The 24,446-nt window shown below is 42.7% G+C and overlaps 1 protein-coding gene across 3 annotated transcripts in view; it reads left to right on the top strand.

The window, feature by feature from the left end:
- Nucleotides 1–202: 202 nt before the first annotated feature.
- The window catches only part of ARHGAP44 (Rho GTPase activating protein 44), a 173,552-nt gene continuing 149,308 nt past the window's right edge, over nucleotides 203–24,446 (top strand). For all 3 annotated transcript variants that reach the window (XM_037028337.1, XM_037028336.1, XM_037028339.1), the window contains exon 1: nucleotides 203–607. In XM_037028337.1, coding sequence (XP_036884232.1) covers nucleotides 555–607 — 53 coding nt within the window. In that variant the 5' untranslated portion in view covers nucleotides 203–554. The remainder of the gene's footprint in view (nucleotides 608–24,446) is intronic.

Below are 24,446 nucleotides of genomic sequence, written 5' to 3'. Positions count from 1 at the left end.
TGCCTCACATTCACTTAAAATACAGCGAAAAGCAAATGCTCACCTTTTTGCTCTTGTAGTCATAGTTCTTTAATGCAGGAAAATGTTTCTTTCTTAAAGTGCAAAGCTCTTGGGGACACAGCCTTCTCCCACCTCCACGGAGACGTGAAACTACAAGTCCCAGACTGCACGGCGTCGCCTGCACAGGCGCAGCCGGGACCACCCGGCCAGAGGACCTGCCAGCCTGCTGGAGACTCCCGGGTCCCAGCGCGGGACTGGGGCTGGGGGTGCACAGCCCAGCAGACCTGGACGGCTCTCAAGCGGACCTCGGGTTTCGCTATGAAGGCGCCGGGGAGTGCGTGAAGAGGATGCAGAAGCAGGCTCCGCGGCGGGACGAGGAGTAGGCGGTGGTGCCCTCGGGAGGGAGCCGCTCACGGGCCAGAGGCTCCCGGAGGCTCCGCTGTGCCACCGCCGTCCCCCTGGAGGCTCCGCGCGGGAGCCATGTAACCCTGCAGTGGGCTCCGGGCTGCTCCGTTCTTCGTCTGCTCGCGGGATAGCGCGGCAGTGGGGCCACGATGAAGAAGCAGTTCAATCGAATGCGCCAGCTGGCCAACCAGACGGTGGGCAGGTAAGTCACCCGCTGATAACCGCGGGCTGGTGCGCGCCTGTGAGGCTGCATTCGCCGGGACGCGCAGGTGGTGGAGCCTGTCGGGCCTCCTGTCCTTTTTCTCTGCTGGCGGGAGCCGTCGAAGTGCCGCTCGTGGGCGCGACCCCTCCTCTCTGAACTTCCCAGACCCCGGAGTCTTTCTCACGCTCTGCCTGCTGCTCTAGGGCTCCTGCTGCCAAGCGCAAAGTGTGACGCATCCTTTACCTGCGTCCCCAGCTGCCCCTTCACCTCGTCCTCCGTGCCTTTTCCCGGGACTCCCTGCTCCCTTTTCTCGTAAAGCTTCCTGGAAACAGGTGTTTGCTCTGATTGTGCTGGAGGCAACCGAGCAGCAATCGCACCCCAAGTATTTCTCCCCTGCGCCGAATTCAGGGCTTCTCAGGGGTCCAGGGCAAGTGTTGGGCCTGGTCAGCTTGGCAGAGCTGAGCCTCCCTCCTGCCCTGTTTGTTTTCAGGGACTATGACTGTACAAGATTCGGGATCTCTCTCCTGGCTAGGTTTGTTAAAGCATTTAGGTGGAGAGAGGATCCGAAGAGGTGGGGGAAATGGGGGCAGGGCAGGTGCTCGTGCTGGTGCTGGTGCTGGTGCTGGTGCTGGTGGAATGGCGCTGCTGTCAGCTGGTCCTAAGACTGTTTTCAGCGGAGGGAGAGAGGCTGCAGAATGGGAGGCCCAACTCCTCAGGAAGATGAGATAAGCAGAGAATCACAGCCAGGTAAGGGAGGAGGACAGTCCCTACAGTCGGAAAGAGCCAGGCCCTAGGAAGCTGCAAGACCCAGCATACTGTCACCACAGTGGAAATGGGCTGCATCTGGGCCAGTGTCTCCAGGAGCAGCTCTGCGGGGTGCCAACATACATGAATGTTACATAAGGATTCTGGTGGGTCTCTTCCAGAACTAGACATGCTCTGAACACAGGATTGTTGGGTTGAAGGGATTTTTCATCCATCTTCTGCCCCTGGAGAGGGGTTTCTGTAGCTGCCGTGGCAAAGGAATTCAGGTGTACAGTTCTAAAGCCAGTGGAAAGCAGAGAACCCAGCCTTGGGTGCAATTAAAGTGCAAGCTCAACACCTCAAGGGCTCTCCACTAGGTTTGCTAAGAAACCAAATACCTTTCTTGGGTGGGAAGTGGAGCCTGAGCTAGTGTCTGGTAGGGTGAGGGTGGGGACATCCTTGGGGAATAAGGGATGCTGAATTCCTATGTAAGCATACTGCCCTAATTACAGTGGGCATTTGAGAGCAGGGTATGTGGTGACTTCTTATGCTTCCAGGGACTCCAGATGGCTTCCAAGTTACCATGTCTAAAATTACTTGAATGCATTTTCCTTTCCCAAACACATGTGCTCTAACATGAGGGAGAATTTGTGAATAGCAGAGTCAGATTAGCCCAGGTTTCTGGCATGGTCTTGCTATAAATATAGCCTCATGTGGGTTGTCTTTTGATGTGTTGGATGCTGAAATAATGTTTTGCTGTATAGGTGGTTTAGCAGATACAGCTGAGCTGGTCTTTATTATGGTCTTGACTTCTATGTCCCCCTGCAGGCTGGCATCAGTCATCATATCAGACCAGCCAAGGGATCAGTAGGTTTTTGACTATAGACTTGGGATTGCTGGTCTCTCTGGGTCTTGGGGTTTTAGTTCAGTGCTGGAATTGAAATATGTTTGTGCTTCCTCCTTGGCCCTGGAACCCAACTCTTCTGTCTCTTTTCAGGGCGTGTTTAGAAGTGATAAGATGTGCAAGCCTTGGGCATAAAACCTTTATTTTCACCCTTATCTGTAGAGGGAATGACAGAGGGAGAAGGGAAGTTGAGTTTTAGAATAAGTAGTCTTATTCATTTGAAAGCATGTTCTGGGAAGTCCAAGTAGCTGGTCACTAAGAGCTGGTCACCAAGTAGCTGGTCACTGGTCTTCCACTTGTTTATTGGGACTCTGGTGGGTTCTGGCATGTGTATAAATTATCTTTACTGGTTGGCATCTGTTGTGTCATGTGCCAGGTCAAGTGAGGGCCCGTTCACTATTGTGTATTACTACTGTGTGTCCATTTCAATGCCATTTAGAGGGACCTTTTAAAGCAAAAATCAGTTCATGTTACTTTGCTGGTTAAAAACCTCCGTGGCATCTTGTTGTCCCAAATATTTCCAGTGGCCTATTTGACTTGACCCCTCTATGTCTTTTCACATTTGTTCTGTTCTACCTGCTCCTCCTGCACTGTGCTGAGCCCCAATGACCTGCCCTGCCCCAAACACACCAGGCTCATTTCCATCTGGGGGCTTTACTCTTGCTGTCTCCCCACTTCTCTGTCTGGCTGAGGATGTGTTCTTCCCATATGCCTCTTCCCCATCACCCAGTCTTAGCTCAAAGGCCTTCAAAAGGCTGTCCTTCCCCATTTTCTCTCTAGGCCATCCTCCTGCTCATTTTTGTTCCAGGACTCATTCCTCTTTGAAATATTCTTATTTTGCCCTGGGTGGTGTAGCTCAGTGGATTGAGCGCAGGCCTGTGACCCACATGATCGCGGTTCGATTCCCAGTCAGGGCACGTGCCTGGGTTGCAGGCCAGTTCCCAGCAGGGGACTCACCAGAGGCAACCGTGCATTGATATTTCTCTCCCTCTTTCCTTCCCTTCCCCTCTAAAGATAAATAAATAAAATCTTTAAAAAAAGAAATATTCTTATTGTTCATTTGTTTATTTTCTTGTCTGTTTGTCCCCACTAGAATGCACTGATCACCATTGTATGCTCAGTGTATATAGCACAATGCCTTATAGATAGTTGGTGCTCAATTTGTGTTTATCAACAAGATTCAAACAGTTTACTGGTAGGATCCATGTGGGTAAATAAAAGGGGCAGCATTTACTATATCTTATTGAGGACGTAGTGAGGCATGATTCTAATATTGCTTCTTAATTTCTTGAATCAGTAGAAGCAACAGCATTGGAAGTTTGGGGATTAAGTGTGGAATTGGTAGGTCATTTTATGAAGTTGCTTTAGCAAGCCACTGGACTCTGGTCCTTTGTGTCTTTGAAGTAAGGACTTTTTCTCTCTTTAGAGAAGACAGGTGGGCTTGAAGGCTGCTCCTGCCCACAGTTCCTCCCCTGGCCCTGCATCTACAAGTTATAGGTTTTGACTCTTGAATATAAAACTGCTGGAGTTGGGATCTCCAGTCACTTTCACAATGTAATTGCTGAGTTTGAATGCACTCTGTGGAGTTCAGAGTGTTCCCTTGAAGTGCTCACATCTGAGTAGAGAGGGTATTAGCAATTGTGAAAAGAGTTTATAAGATCTATTGCATTTAACTGGAAAAAGTTTTATCTCCTCTTTGGTCTGCTTCTCCAGCCTTTGCTCATGGTGTTCCTTTGAACTTTTCTCTTTCTGGACCTTCACATTATTCCATCCTTTGGGAGGCATGCCCTCCCTGGCCCTTCAAGACTGGGCCGCTGTGTACCTAATGGTTCAGGGTGGCACAGGCTTTGGGTGGGACAGATCTGGTTTGTTGCTTACTGAGTATAGGTCCTTGAGCTTAACTCTATGCACATCTCTTCCCTGATCTGCAGAATGGGAGGAGTAAGAGATTCACTGTGGTGGTGTGGTAACTGTGGCAATGATGATGTGAGGTTACTCCTGCAAAGTGCCTAACAGTGCTCAGCACTGGGAAATGCTTAATACATAGTAGCTTCAAGTATCTTTGGGTAAATGTCATAGCTATTATCGGGTTATATGCTCTATGGCATGGACTGTTCATTCATTCATTCGATGAATATTTTTTGGGTGCTTGTAGTGGGCCAGGTGCTTCTCTGGTTTTGAGAATATTGCAGTGCAGAATATTGCAATAGAGAACTATTGGAATCTGTATTATAAAGGCATGATATTGTTATATCATATTGTAATTTTTATTATTTATCTTTCTCACTAGACTTTAATCATCTTGCAGGCAGGGGCAACTGCCCTAATGCCTGAAATTCAGGTTCTCTGGAATTCATGGGCAACTGAATGAATGAGTGGGCAAAAGATCCACGTGTAGATGGGGAAGTGGTGCAAAGCAGTTCAGAAGTGGGAGACGCTCCTGACACTGTGCCTGTTTCATTCGGTAGTGGGAATGGGGTTTCAGAGAAGGGAGGCACAGCTGCACTTTGGAAGGATAGAGCAAAACTTAAGGGAAGAACTAGTTCATGCCTGATTTATCACACATTTTTTTGTTATCTTCCAGAGTTCATTAGTTGCTGGAGTGAGAAGAACCCTGAAAGGTGTATAGTATTTTACTTGGAAGTGGCATTTGGTTTGGGTTGAATAGACTAAAGCTCTGAGCTGGAATTTCAAGACCTGCTAAATGAAGAGAAAAGAGAAGTAAAATAGTCACTTTGATCTGGTGAGGATAATATTGTTTTCAGCCTGCATAGCAGGGGGTCACATAAGCTCCCACACCAGAGGGCACATATGAGGTTAAAGGGCAGCTGGTGTATACCTAGTACTCAACCAATGGTTGGTGAAGTTCATTGTCATTTTCCTCTTCTGCTTGCCCATTCAGTCCTCCAAAAATGTTGGCCTAAATTTCAAGGGTTTTGTAGACACTGATTCCAACAGCCATTGCCCAGTGATGGCTGTAAATGGGTTCTATGCTCTTGTGCAAAAACTGGTGATATTCCATGTGTCTGACAGTAGGCCAGGAGCTATGGAAGTGTGGGAGGGGGAGCAGGGCTGGTTGGGTTGCATTCTTTGGTTTTAGAGGTTATGAGTTGGGGAGTGGAAGACAAAGTATTGTCTGCAGAGCCTGTTTTCCATTCCTAGACTGCTCAACAGCAGGCAACACCAAGTGGGCTTGGTTTCCTATACACAAGTTGGCTGAGCATCACTGCTGCTCTGCAGCTCACAGGATGCAGCTACAGGGTCCAAGCATTGGCCAGTGGGCTGCTGAGGATGCAGCAGCCTCTAGGAGTGCCGGTGCTGCAGGCGTTTTTGCTCAGGCCAAAGCAGCTGACAGCAGCCAGTGAGGATCTTTTCCTTGAAGGTTTTCTTCCTGAGACACTGCCCTCCCCATCAGGAGGCCTCCTAAAGCCATGACCCGGTGTACAGGACATCAGGGAAAAGGCAGAACCAATTCCACATTATTCATTGGACTGCTTCCTTTCCCCCTGCCATGTTCCTGACAGTGCACTGACCCTGTCAGACCAACACAGGCCCTGCCATGTCTTCCTATTAGCCTGGCAGGGCTGGGCGGGCCCAAACCTGTCCCTGGAGGACCACTGGGGCTGTTTATTAGGGCTCAGAGTGAAGGTTTTCATTAGAGTTTTATGGAAGCTGCATCCTGCCACCTGCTATGGTGTGTGTATGTGAGAGGTAACAGACTGTACTCACTGAGTGATGAACGGGCTAGCAAATCTGGAGAGAATATTCTTTGCTGGTTTTCTAAGCCCCTCACTATGCAGAGCTGCCTGCTGTCAGCCTCTGCTGGGCTGCACACGGCCGTCAGCCTGAGGCTGCCTGGATTTTCTACAGAATTCTGGTGCCCTAGACCTGCAAGTCATTGCGAGGGAGCCATTCTCTTCCATGGCAGTTACTGACTTCCCTCCCACTTGGCCCCCGCCAAGGAAATGTATTGGTATCCATTCATGTTTTTTCATGATGGGTAATAAAAGCCATTTTTTCTTCTAGAAAAAGTAAATCAGTAGCCATTGAGTAAAACAATAATTTAATGTATGGTTGTACCTTTTAGAGAAGAGTAGTAAATACCCCTTTTACTAATAATCCAAAAAGGCTATTACTAATGCTGTTTTGATAATGAGAGCAAATAATACAATTATGCTTCAGCAATGCGCTGAGTCAGTTGTAAGTCAGACAGAAGGTGGGGAGAGAGCAGGGTGGTGGGGCCGCCCTGCTGAGTGCAGGGCGCCCGAGTAAGCTGGCACCTGGAACCCCACTGCCTTCAAGAAGCACGTCCCTCTCTAGCAGTTTAAAACCATCCTTTTTGCCCAGGAAGCAGATGTTTTTGCTTTCGTTTTCCAACTTTAAAGTTTATTTTTAGGATAAATGTTTATTTTCCTACAGAATTCAATTTACTTTTTTAATTTTCTTTTTCATTACATAAGTGATATTTGTTTATTGTAGAAAAGTGATAAACTTATGGGTGGACAAAAGAAAAAAGATAACCAATAATCTCATTATGTAGAGATGACAGTTTATATTTTGGATATAGTCTTCTAAGTTTTTACTAGGCATCTATATATTTTTAAAGAGATAGAGACCTTACTGTGTATTCTATTTTTCAATCTGCTTTTTTCCTTTAATAATATCTTAACTATTATTCCCTGTCAATAACTATACCTCTATAGTATCATTTTCAGGCCATGTAATATTCCATTATAGCCAATGGCTTTGCTCTGGCTAATCACATAGCAAATATTTATCACTGATTTGCTGTCTTGAACCTTTAGAAGTAAAATTGCTGAGTCAAAGAGTATGTGAGTTTTACAGCCATGTGAGTGTATATTTTGTATATATGAACACACACATATTTCCATTCTCAGTAGAATTGTCAGTTTTTCTCCCAACCCTGACAGCAACTAATATTACAACTTTGTTAGTTTCATGAATAAAAACAAAAATCTCTCCTTTCCCCTCTTTTAATTTCTAGTGTAGTTGAGCATTTTTAATGTTTACTGGACACTTGTTTCCTTTTCTGAATTGCCCTCATGTCTTTGCCTCACTTTTCTTAAAGTCATGTTTCTATTTTCTTATTGAGTTTTAGGTAATTTTTAATAAGCATATATGGATGTGCTTTGTCATGTGCCACATACAGTTCCCTGCAGTTTTTTTGTATTTTGTTTTAAAATTTTATAATATTTTGTGAGCTCTAGTCTATCACTTTATGGTTTGTGCTTAAATGTTATACTTGGGAACACTGTTCTCAGCCTGAGATTACATAAATATTTATATAGTTTCATTACCATTTAAATCATTTCATTTTACCATTAGATATTTAATGCATCAGTTATTAATTTTGGTGTACCATATGACTTAGATGTATGTCACATTTATGGTTTTTTAAAAAATTAAACACCCTCCTATCAAATTGAATAATGCAATTCATACCCACCATTATCATGTACTAAACAGTTTCACCTGTTTGTGTCTATTGCTGGGTTTCTGGTTTGTTCTCTTGACACATCGGTCAGTTGTGGTGGGCTCAGCTGCCCAGGTGAGCTGTGGTGGATTGCTTTGTTGGGGTGGGAGTCAGTCAGGGCCCCTCATCCCCGTTTCACCCAGGACAGCTCCTTCATGTGGTGGTTAGAACTCACCAAATTTGCCTAAGGATCCTGCCGTATCTGACCCATAGCTAATCTATAAATTGTTCCCTTATCAATGTATTCTCTTGCTTATTTTCATTTGTTTATTCTTGTTCAGTATTTAAAAAATGTATATATATTAAGATGGAAAAATTGACACTTTTACAACATTGAGTATAAAGAGAATTCTTTCTCTCTAGCAATAGGGTATGTTGACTCAAGTCTGTTTATTATCCTATGAAATAGTTTGTGTCCTTTTAGGTCCTGTGTAATTTTGTTTTTGTTCTTAGCAATTTTTTTATCCTCATCCGAGGACATGATTTTTGATTTTTTAGAGACTGAGGAAGAAAGGGAGAAAGATGGAGAGAGAAACACCCATATGAGAAACATTGATTAGTTGCCTCTCATACATACCCTGACTGGGGACCAGACCCTCAACCTTTCAGTTTATAAACGATGCTCCAGCCAACTGTGCCACACCAATCATGTTTAAGTACTTTTAAAAAAGTTGAGTGTTTTGGGTTTTTTAGGTAGATAATCACATTTTCTGCAAACAATAATTTTGCTTCTCCAGTATTTTGTATTTATTTTATTTTCTTCCCTAATTGCATTGTCTAGGACTTGTAGGACAATGTTAAAATATGTGACAATATGTGGGCATCCATGTCTTCTTATTATCCTCCATGGAAATGCATGATAATTTATTTGAGAGATTTTTTTGTTTTTATCCTCAACCAAGGACATGTTTGTTGATTTTTTTTTAAGACAGAGGGGATGGGCAGGAGAGAGGGAGGGAGAGAAAAGAGAAACATTGATGTAGGGGAGAAACATCAGCTGTTTGCCTTTCATTTGTGCCCCTGACTGGGACCAAACTGGCAACCTAGGCATGTGCTGTGACTGGGAATTGAACCTATGACCTTTCAGTTTATGGGACAATGCTCCAACCAAGTGAGCACCTAGCCAGGGTGAGAGATTTTGCTTTTTAATCATGTTATGTATTGCATAATTTTGTTATTTTACTTTAAGTTTTTCTTTGATGCCAAATAAAACTTGATTATATTATCATGATCTTTAAAGATAACCATATGTATTTCCTCCTTTATTTATCAATACATTCACTCAGTAATTATTTTATAAGTATATATCGAGCATTTACTGTTTTCTAGGCAGTGTTTTGAATGCTGAGGCTACATCAGCAACGGAGTTCCTACCCACGAGGAGCTGGGGTGCTAGATCCTTGAACTTTAATGATTTGCTAATATCGAGCTCTCCTTGTTTTCATGGGGTCAATCTTGCTTGAACATGGTTTGTTAATTTTTTAAATATTCTGTTAGATTTAATTTATTGGTGTTTTATTTAAGATTTTTATTTAGTATTCATAAATGAGAGCATCATTTAGTATTCATAAAAATATTTTTCTTTTGCTATACTTGTCAAGTTTTGACAACAGTGTAAAATGAATTGTCCACTTCTTACTTTTTCTATATAATGATGAGGTAAAAAATTAATAGTTCTTTGAAGGTTGGAAACAACTTTTCCGGGACTTTTTTTGGAGGTGGTTTTGATTTTTTTCCCAATTTCTTAATGGTTACTACATTATTTATGCTTTCTGTCTTTTCCAGAGTCATTTAAGTAACATGTTATATAGAAAACTATTTATTTTATTATGATGTTAAAGTTTAATAGAATCTATTTGAGTGTGTAGTTGTAGCTCCTGTTCCATTTTAATTTTCATCTCTTTCTTTTCCACCATGACTAGCTTGGCCAGACTGTCTTCTTCACCACATTCTGTGGAATCAGCTCTTAGGTTTAGGTTTAATCTATTTTTTTAAAGTTCTTTCTAATCAATTCTACTGGTAGTAAATTTTGCTTTAAAAACTTTTAATGGCTGTTGGGATTATCTGTCTCTTTATTAATTTAATATTCAACTAAGGCAAAATAATATTCCCTCTTAAATTTTTAATTAAAAATTGACTCCTCCTCATTTCTTTGGGTTCGTTTTATTCTTTTTCTAGTCTTTATTCTTCTATGTTTTATTAGTCAGGACAGGTTAGTCTCTGCTATGGTAACACACGAGCTCCAGAACCTTGGTGGTTTAACACAGAAGTTCATTTTAAGCTTGTGTGGAGTGTGATGTGAGTTGGGCGTCTCCCAAAGACAGCTCTAGTTCATGTGTGATTCAGGGATTCAGTCAGCATCCACCCTCCACCCCCTTGCCCAGTCTCAGTATGTGGCTTCAGTCACTGTGAAAGGTGAAGAGAGAATGTAGAGATGGCATATTAGCTCTTAAATGCCTGGGGCTGGAATTTACAAATGTCACCTCTGTTCATATTCCATTGGCTAGAACTGGTCACAAGGCTCCCCTGGATATGGCTAAAGATGGAGATGGGGAGCCTGCACCACAGTTGATTACCTACCCAGGAATGCTATGTCTCTCATGCCCCACTGCCTATCTTGGAAATCCTCCCTGAGCTTCTGCTCACCGCAGTCTCCTCTGCTCTGCCCTATCCTTCGCTGTGCAGCTGTGAGAAGGTCATTCTTTGTCTCCGTGGGAGGGTGGCTGTAGGTTCTCAGAGATTCCTCAGAGGGGGGCATCTTTAGGATAACACTTTTCTCTTGCTTATATCCACTTCAAAATTAGTGTGTGTGTGTGTAGAGAGAGAGATACACACATACATACTAATTAGTATGTATCTACATAGTAATTAGTGCTTTGTGTGTATATAAATACACACACACACATATATATATATATGCATTTTTAAATAAACCCTTCCCACAGTGGGGAGAGGAGTAATGAGGAGAAGAGTTCTCATCCTACTACACTGGAATGACACCTACTCGATGGGATTGTTGCCAGGGTTAAATAAGACAGTAAAATATCTTTAGCATAACCCCTGGGAAATAATAACTCAATAAATTATGGTTATTATCACTCTCAAAGATACTGTCAAAGTATCTTTGACATGAGGCATTTGTTTCAACCTTATTTATATTGTTAAGTTCCTAATACTTATAACTTGAAATTGATACCTATTTATCTTTTCGTAGATCAAACCCAGTTTTTCTATGTTTAGTCACAAATATGAAACATCTAGAGATATCAGTAGTACTAATGGCCCCGCTCATTTAAAATCCATTGTGATGAATAGTTATTACATTACTTAGAAGGGTCTAGGTTGTTCTGCAGTTACAAAACCCTTAACATCCCCATGGCTTACAGTGCTGGCCGAGGAGGCTGGTAGCAGCCCTTCAAAGGCCCACATGTACGTGTTTCACACGTAGTAGGTAAGGATGTAGTGAACCAGACACTGGCTCCTAAGGTTTCCTCCAAGCAACACCTGCACTTCTAGTCACATTTCATTGGCTGAAGCAAATCACCTGTGGGGCAGGTGGGGCTGGGAAAGGCGGTCCCTTCCTGAACCCAGAGAGAGGACAGCCACAAAAGCCACAGCTGTGTCACCTGTACTCAAGCACTGTGTTGTGTACTTATGGGCATTATTTTTATTGACTCATTGCAACATTGGACTGAATTGGATGCTACTTATGGGCACATTTTACAGATGAGCAATGGAGGCTGTAGAAGTAGCAGACCAAGATAGGCAGAGTCAGATGGGAGCTGGGCCTGTGCAGGTTAAGGTCAAGCCCAGGCAGATGCTCTCTGGGGGGATCCCTTAAGTTACTTTGGTTTAGCCAGTTTTAACATGCTAATTAACTGCTCTTGACTTGCATAAAAATGCAGATATCACATTTATTGAAGTTAATCAAGTATCTTGTATGTAGCCTTGACTGAAAAGAGCATTCAATGAAATTTCTGCCAATGGAAAGTTCTCCACTTTGTTTCCTCATTGCAGTTTCTTCAGAAAGGGTAAGAATATCCTCTGATGGTGTTTTATAGCTCCACGCTGTGTGTGCAAAGATAGCAGTTTCTAAATCTGCAAAAGCCCCTACAGACTCCTACATAACACATTAATCAAACAGAGACCTTAAAAAATACAGAATATGAAAAGGGCAGAGCTCTGAGCTCTGTCTCCTTAGTGCACCTCTGTGATTGCAGACCTGTGTGTACACTCCCCTTGGTTTCAGTGCTGCTCATTGTTAAGTGTGTCCGTTGACAGACACTTGTGCAGCAGTTTACAGTCATTCCTGTAAATCCTACACTCCTCACATCAAATCTAGGAAGTGGTCCTGATCCATCCCCCATTTTCTGCACGAGTCTCAGAGCAGGTGAGAGTGTAGTTGCTGCTGGTGGCAGGGCTGGTTGGTGAGGGAGGCGATTGAGATAGGCTACCAGATCTGCTGGCTCTGATACTGGTGCTCTGCATTGGTACTCTTTAATGAGCCCACAGTAGGGGAAAGGTGGAGAACTGTGTCTAACATTAGTGGAATGATTAAGTATGTTCCAGCACATCTACACAGTGGTAATGATTTCAGTGTTTCATAATATTCAAAAAATTTAAGAGCTTGTGAGAAATGTTTAAGATAAGGAAACAGGATACAGAAGTGCACACAGAGCTGAGATTGTGCAATATTTTTTAAAAATGCACAGAAAAGACTCTGGAAGGAAATCAGGAAAGACTGGAAGGTTTAGCATGTGGTGTTTATCTCTGGATAGGACTATGAGTAATATGAATTCTTGCTGCTTCTACTTTTTAACCACTTTCAAATTATTTAAAATAAAAATGTATTATATTAAAAAAACAAACAGACAAGAAACCGTCCCAGGACTCAAACCAAAGGTGCTATATGAAATTTTATATAGACTATAAAATCTAGCTGGAATTTCATATAATGGTGTTTTAAGTTTGGGGCCCTGAAATGTCTAAATAAAAATGAGTTTGAAATTCTCAATTTCAAACATGGGAGACATCTTCACACTCTGGGAAGGATATGATGTCAGATCTTTTTTTTTAAAGATTTTATTTATTTATCTTTAGAGGGGAAGGGAAGGAGAGAGGGAGAGAAATATCAATGTATGGTTGCCTCCCATGCGTCCACTGCTGGGGACCTGGCCTGCAACCCAGGCATGTGCCCTGACTGGGAATCGAACCGCGATCGTGTGGTTCGCAGGCCCGCGCTCAATCCACTGAGCTACACCAGCCAGGAGATGTCAGATCTTATACAATAAATAGTCTGCTGTTAGGAAATGACATGCTAATAACCTTGTAGGGTTGCTAATTTTAAAGTCATAACACTTTGAAACTTGGTCTGCATGGGTTGGGAGTGAGACTAGGGGTTCTTGCAACCAAACAGGGTTCTCTGGGGCAGCAGCTGTCCTAGACTCTGGCTAATCAGAGGGGAAACAGAGATTTGGGGGTGGGGGTGGCTCACAAAGTCAGCCAGGTGACTGGGCAGTGCCCCTACCGCAGGGCTACAGGGCAACCTCTTCAAGGGGGCTTGCTTCCCAATTGTTTTCTGTCACTGGCTTGCTTTGGGGATTCTGCCACTGAAGAGAGTCTGATTGGTTTGGTTTGGCTCATGTGACCCAACTGTGCCTTTGGGACAGTGGGAGAGCAGGAGGCTCTCTGAATTGCCAGGCCACAGAGACTGCAATGGGGAGAAGCAGTTCCCAACAGGAAAGTCAGGGGCTTTTTGCCCAAAGGATGGGGAAGGGATGGTGACTGGTCAGCATTCCCAGGTGCTGACCAGACTCCAACCAATAGCATCAAAGACCCTGTGTTGATCAGTTTGCCAGGGATCTTTGAACTTAGCAGTGATGGAACATTTCCTGGTATTCAGAGAAGTCATTTCTCAATCCTCCATGTCCAGCCAGTTACTACAAGGATGTCTCTGAATTGTGTTTGATCTGTGTCTTTTTCACTTCTGACTTTTACTTATAGTCTTTCTCTACTCTTGCCTGTTAATTACCTTGAATCTCTTCTCTGACTTCCTACAACCCAGGCTAGACTATATTTTTGAATCTGTGGAAAGAAGAATGTCATTTTCTTTATCAAGTTTTGTTCTGTGGGAAAAATATCCTTGGACTTGGAAATGCAGCACACTGTAGATTCTTCTTAGAAATTTACAACCTGTAGTTAAAGCTCTAAGAGATTCTGCAGGAAAGAAAGCTGTTGATTGTTTATATCACTGAGAATGCTCTTAATTATTGTAAGTGATATCAATTCAGAGTGGTTTAAACAACAAAGAAACTGTTTCAGACAACAGGTCATCTGAAGGCAGGGTGAGTCCAGGTGCCTTGTGATCTTTCCAGTTTGCTTTGCCTTCATCTGTGTTGGCTTTTTCCTCAGACGGGCTTTTTTCGTGGTCAAAATACAGCTGCCAGAGACAGCTGAGGTAATTTGCATCCATGTTTTGAACCCAAAGAAGGCGTTGTGGTCTGAATGTTTGTGTCCCTTGAAAATTCCCATGTTGAAACTCTAATCCCCAAGGGGATGGGACTAGGAGGTGGGGCCTTTGGGAGGCCATCAGGTTGTGAGGGCAGGGACCTCATGTATGGGATTAGAGCCTGATAAAAGTGGCCCTAGATATCTCCCTGGTCCTCTCTGCCATGTGAGGACATAGCAAAAAGGTGCCAGCATGAACCAGAAAGTGGGCCCTTGCCAGAATGGCCAGTGCCTTGATCTTGGACTCCCCAGGCTCTGGGACTGTGAGAAACAGATTTCTGTTTTGTATAAGCCACCCTCATACATATTGGGTATGCGGCAGCTCAAGTGGTCCCAATCATAAGATCAGAATCCTTTCCTCTAGTTTAAGCCAATTTATTTCATGTGTTTACCATTGACCATCAATGTGAGTTGGAAGGAAGGGGTGTGGCCGGCCGGGTGAGTGAGCTACGCCTGTGCCTTTGACCCAGTCACTGGCAGAGGAGGTAGGGTCATGATGACCAGCTCAGAGCCATCCAGACCCCTCAGGAGGGTGGGTGGGGAATGCCCTCTGCATCAGGAGATGTTTGTGGAGGAGTGATGGATACCTGGACAAAATCCAAGTTCTGGTCAGAAGGAGGAAGGAGGAAAGCATTCTGTCTGGACATTCAAGTGTCCACTGTAACTTGGCTGAACCCAGTGATTTGAGTGTGAAGACCACTTTTCATGGGTTACCTAATCCTCAAACTAGAGTTTGTAGAATGTGTCATCAGAAATGTTAATCAATGAAGTTCAAATATTACTTGGGCAAAGTTTTCTCCTTTGATCAAACTGCTGCCTCTCCTTTCTATTTATTTATCAGAATAAGTCTTCTGTATTCTAGAGCACTGGTTCATATTTTTTTTTAAATATTTTATTTATTTATTTATTTCTAGAGGGGAAGGGAAGGAGAGAAGGAGAGAAATATCAATGTATGGTTGCCTCTCATGAGTCCCCTGCTGGGAACTGGCCTGCAGGGAACTGGCCTGCAACCCAGGCATGTGCCCTGACTGGGAATCGAACTGCAATCGTGCGGTTCGCAGGCCCGTGCTCAACCCACTGAGCTACACCAGCCAGGGCGGCACTGGTTCATATTGATGTATAAAACTCAGTGAGTTGGCCCTGGCTGGTGTGGCTCAGTGGATTGAGTGCTGGCCTGTGAACCAAAGGGTCTCCAGTTCGATTCCCAGTCAGGGTACATGCCTGGGTTGTGGGCCAGGTCCCGGGTTGGGGGGGTGTGAGAGGCAACCACACATTAATGTTTCTCTCCTCTTTTTCCCTCCCTTCCCTGTTTAAAAATAAATAAATAAAGTATTAAAAAATCCTCAGTGAATTGCATTCTAGTTCTGTGCACCTCTGTCTCTCCTAGTCTTGTCATCTTGTAGCCTATAGATCTCATCACAGTGTCTGGAATAGAGACTCAAGAATAGGGACTCGCCCTGGCTGGTATAGTTCCGTGGATTGAGCGGGGGCCTGTGAACTACACAATCGCGGTTCGATTCCCAGTCAGGGCACATGCCTGGGTTGCAGGCCAGTTCCCGATTCCCAGCAGGGGACGAACGAGAGGCAGCCATACACTGATATTTCTCTCCCTCTCTCCTTCCCTTCCCCTCTAAAGATAAATAAATAAAATCTTTAAAAAAATAGAATAGGGACTCAAGAACTTTTTGTCAAATTCATTGTCAGAGTCAGATGCCACCGCTTTCTGTCTGTCCCTTTATTGCTCCCTTGTGCATTTTCAGAACTGCTGTTCTCTTTGTCACTTATTTCATCCTGCTTTGATTTCTTATGGCTGTTGTTTCTGTTTTCTCACTAGTCTGGGGTCTGTCTGTTTGCAGGGGCCAGGCTGACCCCTCTGCCTCCCGTCTGCATTGTCCATGGTGCTTTTCAAGATGGCAGGAGGAACCTAGTGTGGGTGAGGAGCTGAGGCTGTATGTGCTACTGCAACAGGGATCAGAATGGATTTTTTGTCACTAAGTTGACAAAAATGCTAAATATTATAAATATTATAAATAGGATGACCATCTAATTTATTGTGCAAATAGAATACTTCAGAGAATGATCACATAATTAATAGTGCTAGGGACAGCAGGTGGAAACCTGGGCCTGTTGTGTTCTCAACTTGTTTATAAGACATGATTCAGCAGATTTGGATTTTATCCAAGGACCAATGACAAGTTATTGACCTCTCCCCATAGTTTGGGGTTATGAGCACGGGTTCTAATGTCAGATTCCCATAGGTTCATTGTTTTGCTTTTATCACTTGTGAATTGCAAAATCACTTAGATTTTGTAAGCTTCCATTGTCTTATTTGCAAAGTGGAGATATTTTTCCATCCTATGATTTTTTTAAATAAATTCATACACATAAAGTACTTAAAATGTTTCTGGGACAGAACAAACCCTCAGTAAGTGTAATATGCTGCTGTTACTATTTTAAATGGGAGTTAGCAAGATCAGATTGGGGTTTTAGATTTGTAACTTTGGATGCATATTGACGAAACAATGGCAGGGAGCAAGCCTGGTGCAGAGAGACTACTTAGGAGATGATGCTGTTGACTAGGAGACCAGGTAGGTATTCCAAGGGAGATTATGGGTATCCAGATCAGATCTGTAGCTGAGGAGGTGAGACATGGAGAGGTCCCAGAGATATTTCAGATGTTGAATCAGGGGACCTTGATGAAACTTGAGGGAGCAGTCACAGGTAAAGCTACTGTTGAGGTTTGGGTTTGCACCATGGCTGGATAGTCACACCTGAATGGACTTCTCTTGGCCAAGAAAGGGCCTGTGAGAAGTGCCAGGGGATGGGGAGTGGGAGTCGAGCAGGCACCTGGGGTCAGGTTCTAGAGCTGAGGGAGTAGCCTAGGAGGTCATGGGTGAAGCACTGGAGTGTGCTGAGAAGTGAGGAGGGTCGAAGATGGCCAGAGAGGGTGTTAGGAAATACTGGATGATGTAGAAACAAAGGGAATACACTGAAACTTCCATTTAACCATAGTGTTACCCAGAGGGGGAGATCTTGCTCCATCCACTCAGTTTCCTACCAAGTCTCTAACAATTATCACAAACTGGGGGGCTTGAAACCACATGAAACTATTTTCTCACAGTTCTAGAAACTAGAAGTTCAAAATCAAGGTATGGGCAGGGCCATGCTCTCTCTGAAGGCTCCAGGGAAGAATCTGTTTCTTCCTGTGGTATAATAAAGAACATTCCCCCCTTGTCCTAAGTGTCTGGCGCAAAGCTTCAAAATTTTTGAAATTCTTGGGCAATAGTCATATTATCTTGTGCTAATGAGGTGACTAATGGAGAGCTCCTAAATACCGTTACGATGGGAGCTGGTCACCAGAAAGACCAATCACATGATTAAAGAGTTAGAACTTTGGCTCAGCCTAAAATCCACAGGGGGCAGGGGAGATGGAGGTAGAGTCCAGTGATGGCCAGTGACTTAATCTGTCATGTTTGCATAATGAAACCCCGTGTGAGAACTCCAGACACCAAAGCTCAGCAGTGTTCCTTTGTTTGGGAAGGCACCTGGATTTCATGAAGAGAACTTATAGGAGCTTGGCACCTCTCCCCTCCCCACCCCAAATCTCGACCTGGGCATCTCTCATTTGGTTGTTCCTAAGTTAAAACCTTTATCCACACACATAAAACTATAGTCGTAAGTGTAATGCTTTCATTGAGTTCTGCCAGTTGTCCTAATGGATTACTGAACCCCAGGGAGTTATGGGAAGCTCTGAATTTGCAGTCAGCTGGGCATAATTATGAGTGGTTTGGGAACACCCAAAACTTGTGGCTGGCATCTGAATGAAGGGTAGTCTTGTGAAGTACTTTGTTTTTAACTTGCGGCATCTGCCCTAATTTTGGGTAGTTAGTGTCAGAACAGAATCAAATTGTGTGACATCTACTTGGTATCAGAGAATAGTGTCAGAACTTTCTCTTAGCTTCTGGTGCTGCCAGCAATTAATGGAGGTTCTTAGCTTAGGGATACATCCTTTTAGTCTCTGCCTCTGTCATCACATGTCATTCTCCCTGTATGTCCCTGTCTTCATGTCTCTTCTTATTTTGATAGCAGTGATATTGGATTAAGGACCTCTATCTACTCTAACATACAACCTCATCACAACTAATCACATCTACAACAACCCTATTTCCAACAAAGGTCACATTCTGAGGTCCTGTAGGTATTACTTTGTCAGATATTCTGCACACTCAACTAAACTCAACCTGCAACTCCCATGGAGCACATGTTTCCCACTCCACAGACAACATTTGTTCTGCCTGCTTTGTGCCAGGCTCTGTGCTGGGGATCATGAAGCACACAAAGTTGAGTGAGATGATGTTGCCCTCAAGGGGCTTGTACTCCAGCAGTGAGAACGAGACATGAACACACTGCCGCTACTTGAGGCTGGTTTTCACTGATGTCCTAACAGTCTGAAATGTTAGAATTGATTGGGAGGAGAGAACAATCACTTACGGCTTTAGTAGTCAATCAGGATTCAAGGAACAAAGGTGATTTAAGCTGGACCTTAGAAGGAAGAATGAAGATTCTGACAGATGGAGATGAGGGGAAAATAGAAGTGAAGATTTAATGTAGCAAAGTGCACTATAGCAAAGGGGCCATGCCAATCTAAGACATTAATCTGGGTGTGTATAGAATTTATTCTTCAAAAATTATTAACTCAAATTATGGGACATCTAGATGGAGCACTGTCTGAATCAAATCTGAACGTGCCAACATGTAGCCATCTCCAAGATGCACTGAGCAGTGAAAAGAGTAAGATGCAGAACCTTGAGTATCGTATTCAACCTAATTTCTGTGAAGAGGGTATGAGAGGTGAATAGGCTCCCAAACACCTATAGTCAACATGCGTATGAATGCATGGTGCATCTCTGGAAGAATACACAAAATTGCCAACAGTGCCTCTCTGTGGCTTGGAAATAGGAGAGGGAGGGAGACTGCTTTTCTCATTATATGTGTAAGGTAGTCTCAATTATTTTAAACAAGTTACTATAGTCATGTGCTACATAATGTTTTGGTCAGTGATGGAATACATATACGATGGTGGTCCTATGAGATTATGCTTGGGCTGAAAACTCTGTATCACCTAGTGACTTTGTAGCCATCATAACATTGTGGTGCAATGCATTATTCACATGTTTGAGGTGATGGTAATATAAAGAAATTTGTGCTGCCAGTTGTATAAAAGTGTAGCACAGCCCTGGCTGGGTGGCTCAATGGTTGGGGCATCATCTCTTGCACCAAAACATCGTGGTTTGATTCCTGGTTGGGGCACATACTTAGGTTGTGGGTTCCATCCCTGCTTGGACCTGAGTATATACAGGAGCATCTGGTTGATGTTTCTCTCTCGCATCACTGGTTCTGTCTCTCTCTCACACACAAACACACAGATGTTTTGCTTTCTCCCTTCCTGTCTCTATATAAACTCAGTAAACATATTCATGGGTGAAGATTGAAAAAGAAAAAAACTCTGATGTTCTCCCAAAGATGAAATCGCCTAATGACGCATTTCTCAGAATATATCCCCAACATTAAATGGCACATGACTGTGTTCTGTTACTTTTGAGTTTTGAAATACCTTATTTCTCTAAACAAAAGCTGTGGACTTGGAGATGTAGCAGCCACACTATGTTCTGTAACAGTTCCCATTTATGAAGAGTATTGCTTTTCTCTACCCACTCATTACACAATGGTAGGTTCCACGTGGGCATACTGGGGCCTTTGCTTAGTTGGGCAGTAGGCTTCCTTATTTCTCACTCTCTGCCAGGGCCACTATCAGGCCAGATTCCTTAGTGCTGGTCTTCTCTTTGTCTTACAGTATGAATTTGCATTGCATGCTTTAAGAACCTACAGAAATGATCTCTCACAATCCAACATGCACAAATGCACAGTCACAGGAAGGCGGGTCACCCTCCACCACAGCCCCCGTCCCCAGGCCATTTGGTCCCAGGATGCCGCAGAAGCCTGAGGCTTCTCCTGGCTACGGCAAGTGCCAGCATCAGTGTGGAAATGGGACTCCCACAAACTCACTCCCCGCTGAGGCTCACTGGCATCATGGACCTCAGCTCTCTGGCATCAGATTTGGGGGGGGGTTTCTCTCAATATTCAGAGGAACAGTTGCTTCATTCTCCATCAGAGTCATTGAGTACACTTTGTCTTTTTTATCGTTGGCTAAAAGTTTAATTATCTACAGCCACGTTTGTTAGGCTTCCTTAATACCTCTTTTTGATCTGTGGTGTAGATTCTGGGATTTCTTTTTGATATTCCAAAGAGCAGTTGCCTCCTCCATCAGGGTTATCGATTCAAGTTTGGTCTTTCATTGCTGGCTGAGAGTGGTTATTATCCACAGCAGTGTTCCGCAGGGTTTTTACACCCTTTTGTGATAAGCCTGGTATTTGCATATTGTCTCATTGGGGCCTTTCAGGTTCTGAAGCCTCCTTCCATGGGTGGTGGGAAGGGGGCATTCACACACCCAGTGCCCTCACTGTGCATAAACCTGCCAAACTGGTTTTATAATTTTTCTATACCTTGAGCAGATACAGACTGAGTCCTTACTTGAGGTGAGGCTAGAGTGCAAGACAAGGAAGCTCATGCACACACACACACATGCATGTGTGTGCATATATGTGCACACTATTTCATTCTTCATTCACCTGATATACTGTTTTGCTTAGATACCTTTCTTGTTTTCTTTATTACTTTTATCTCCTGCTCTTATTTTAATATTTATTTGGTCTTTCTGTTGCCCTTCAACAAAAAACAAAACAAAATTTTAAAAACAAACCTTTTTTTCTCACAGATCTTAAGTGGCAGATATTCTAAACCATGGTTAACTGCTAGCGTCAGATTGTTATGAGGAAACCACTCAGCTGCCCTCCCCACTCCACCCATCACACTGCATTGGAAACCCTGGTTCGGTTTCCAGTGAAACCCCCTCCTGCCCTTATTTCATGTCTCCCAGTTTTACGGAGAAGGGAGGAGAAAAGGACTCTGCCACAGCGGTCCTTGATTTTGCAATAGATCCTCATCTATCTTTCTTGGTTCTCCCTAGTCTTTAGGCTTCCGTGGATATACCAGAGGAGGGAGGAGAAGCCAGTTTCCTTCCTGATTATTAGCCTTAGGCCTTTAAATGTAAATGCTTACCCACAGGTGCCTGCTATATTCCTTGCAAACATACCCAGTAGTACTCCGAGAGAAGTAAGCAGTTTCCCCTCCTATTAGGTAAATGTTTATTGTGTTCATCAATGGAGAGTACAGAAGTAGTCCTGGTGGGGTAGGAAAGGCTGCAATAGTGAACAAGAAAGCATAGCCTGTAACAAGCAGTTGAGTTGCAGATCAGAAGGACGTTGGGCAGGAGAGTGGAGTGATCACTGAGGACCATGATACATCATAGTGCAGTCTGAGTCCCCATTACTCCATTTTATAGGAGAGGGAACCAGAGAAGGGAAGTGAGATTTGCCCAGATTTGACAGACTAGAGCCCCAGTGAATCCAGGTGCTGCCCAAGTTCCAAACTTGCCATTGGGTGATATGTACATGGGCCAGATACAAATTACACCACATACTGAAAACCTCTTTTCTTTTGGTGCTTGAGAGGCTTCCTGGAGGAGGTAGAACTTGAAAGGGAGCCTTTAAGAATATTTCAGAGACAGATAAAGAAGTGCAGGCAGCTTGAAGGAAGGGAACCAGGTACGGAAAGGTGGGAATGGACATTGCGCTTCAGAGTCCACTGGATCGTGGAACTGCTACAAAGGAAGTGGGCATTGTGGAGGCCAATGGAAGGCCAGGTGTTGGGGGAGCCTGGACTTTGTAGGGCTGTGGAACCAAACACAAGGATTGAGATGTGGTCTGTTAGGCAATGGAGAGTTCCTGAAGGCAGTTGCAGATGGGGAGCAAGGTTGTAGGTGCGGGTGTTTTGAACCAGTACTTTGGCTACGTGTATGGGGTACATTGAAAAGGACAGGCTACAATAAAGGAAGGAGGTTAACAAAGAGAACTTCCAATAGAGGGCAGATCAGACCAAACGTCTGGATTGTTAGGTATATTTTGGTGACTCAATAATGGTTTTCTCTTTTCCTAACTGTATCTCTTTTATTTATTTAGCTGTGAGTTGAGAAAGGAGCACAATACTTACCAATTAAGAAGGTATAAAAGTAACCATGTGCCTCTTTGCTAAAACTGCTGCATAAGCTTGTGGGCTCACAGAGAAGGAAGTTTTAAATTAGCAGCAGAATGTGATGTGGGATCATACAAGGGTAGCAATGGCCTAGGTCCATCCCTGCTATTCTAAGGAGAATTAGTCATAAAAAGTTCCCAAATATGGTTTAAAAGCATGAAAAGTGGAAAAAAGCTTTAAACTACCATTATTTTCAGATATAATTATACAGAAAAACCCCAAACCTTGCAAATAATAATTAAAATTATTAAGAGTTTATCAAGGTTGCTACATTCAGAAAAAAAGGAGGAATAAATATATAATATCAGATACAGGAGGCTTTAGATCAAGAAAAATTACAGGAATTAAAAGACATGACATAATGACAAAAGGTTCAATTTGCCAAAAAGACATAATGAACCTAAATGAGTATGTACCTGAAAACAGGTTGAAAATACAATACAAACAAAAAGTGACAAACACTGAGAAGAGAAGCAGACAAATCCACAGTTATAGATGGGGACTTCAGTACTGCAAAGGCAATCAGTACTCCTTTCTCAGTTATTGGCAGAATCTGTAGCCAGCAGATAACAGGATAGAGGAGAGCTGAATAACATTGTGCACTAATTGAATCTGGGTGACATTTATGGAACACTTCATGCAACAAAAGAATGCATATTCTTTTCACATGATCCTGAAACATTCACCAAGGTTGACCATAAAGTAAATCTTAAATTTGGGTGATAAAGTAAATCTTAAATTTAAAAAAAATGAAATCACTCAAAGTATATTCTCTCAGCATAATGAAATTCAACTAGAAATGAATATAAAGATGACTAGAAAATTCCAATGTTGAACAATATACTTATAAATAATTCATGGTCCAAAGAGAAAATTTCTTAGCAAATTTAAACATATTTTGAATGGAAATGAAAATACAATATATCAAAACTTGTGGGATGCAGCTAAAGCTTAGAGGAACACGAATAGCATCAAATGCTTACATTGGAAAAGAATAGCAGTTTCTAGTAAATAAATTAGTCTTTCACCTTAGGAAAATAGAAAAAGAATCAAATAAAAGCAAATCAACCAGAAAGAAAGAAGTAAAAAAGAGATGAATGGTAATTAATAATATAGAAAATTGCACAACAGTTGAGAGAATGAAATTAAAAGCTGATGTTTTGAAAAGATCAATGAAATTGATGTAGCCAAACTAAGTAAACAAATAAGAGAATACACATATGACTAACATAAGGAGTAAAGAAGATGTCACTACAGACCTGACAAGTCATCAAAAGGATTTAAAAAACACTAAAACAACTCTGCAAATGCATTGGAAAACTTAGATAAAATGTACAAATTCCTTAAAAGTCACAAATTACCAAAACTTACCAAAGAAGAGAGAGATATCTGGAATAGTCTTATATTCATAAAGTAATTAAATACTTTCCTCAAACAAAAGCCCAGGTTCAGGTAGTTTCACTGGCAAATTCTACCAAACATTTAAAGAAATAACGTGACTCCTACATAATTCTTTCAGAAAATAGAAGAAAAGCTTTGCACCTAATGCATGAGGCCAGCATTACCCTGATAACAAAACTAGACATGGACACTACAAGAAAACTATAGACCAGCAGCCTTCATAAGTGTAGATGCAGAAATCCTTGAAATATCAGCAAATCAAATACAGCTCTATATAAAAAGAATAAGACACTGTGACCAAGTGGGGTTTATTCCAGGAATGTATGGTTGGTCAAAATTTACAGATCAGTCAATGCAACCTCCCACATTAAATGACTGATGAAGAGAAAACAATTGCTTGTATCAACTGGCATAGCAAAAGCATATAACAAAATTTAAAATTTGTTTATATTGAAATATCAAACTAGAAATAGTAGGAACTTAAGTCTGCTAAAGCGTGTCTAGGAAAACTTTACAGCTAACATCATATATAGTAGTGAAAGACTGACTGCTTTTCCCTTAAGATTGGAACCAAAGCC

This window comes from Sturnira hondurensis, unplaced genomic scaffold (genome assembly GCF_014824575.4).
Source record: "Sturnira hondurensis isolate 20B ecotype Veracruz unplaced genomic scaffold, ASM1482457v3 Scaffold0019835, whole genome shotgun sequence".
NCBI classification, from domain to species: Eukaryota; Metazoa; Chordata; class Mammalia; order Chiroptera; family Phyllostomidae; genus Sturnira; species Sturnira hondurensis.
The sequence above is the reverse complement of the archived record's forward strand: the minus strand, read 5'-3'. Positions and strand labels throughout refer to the sequence as shown.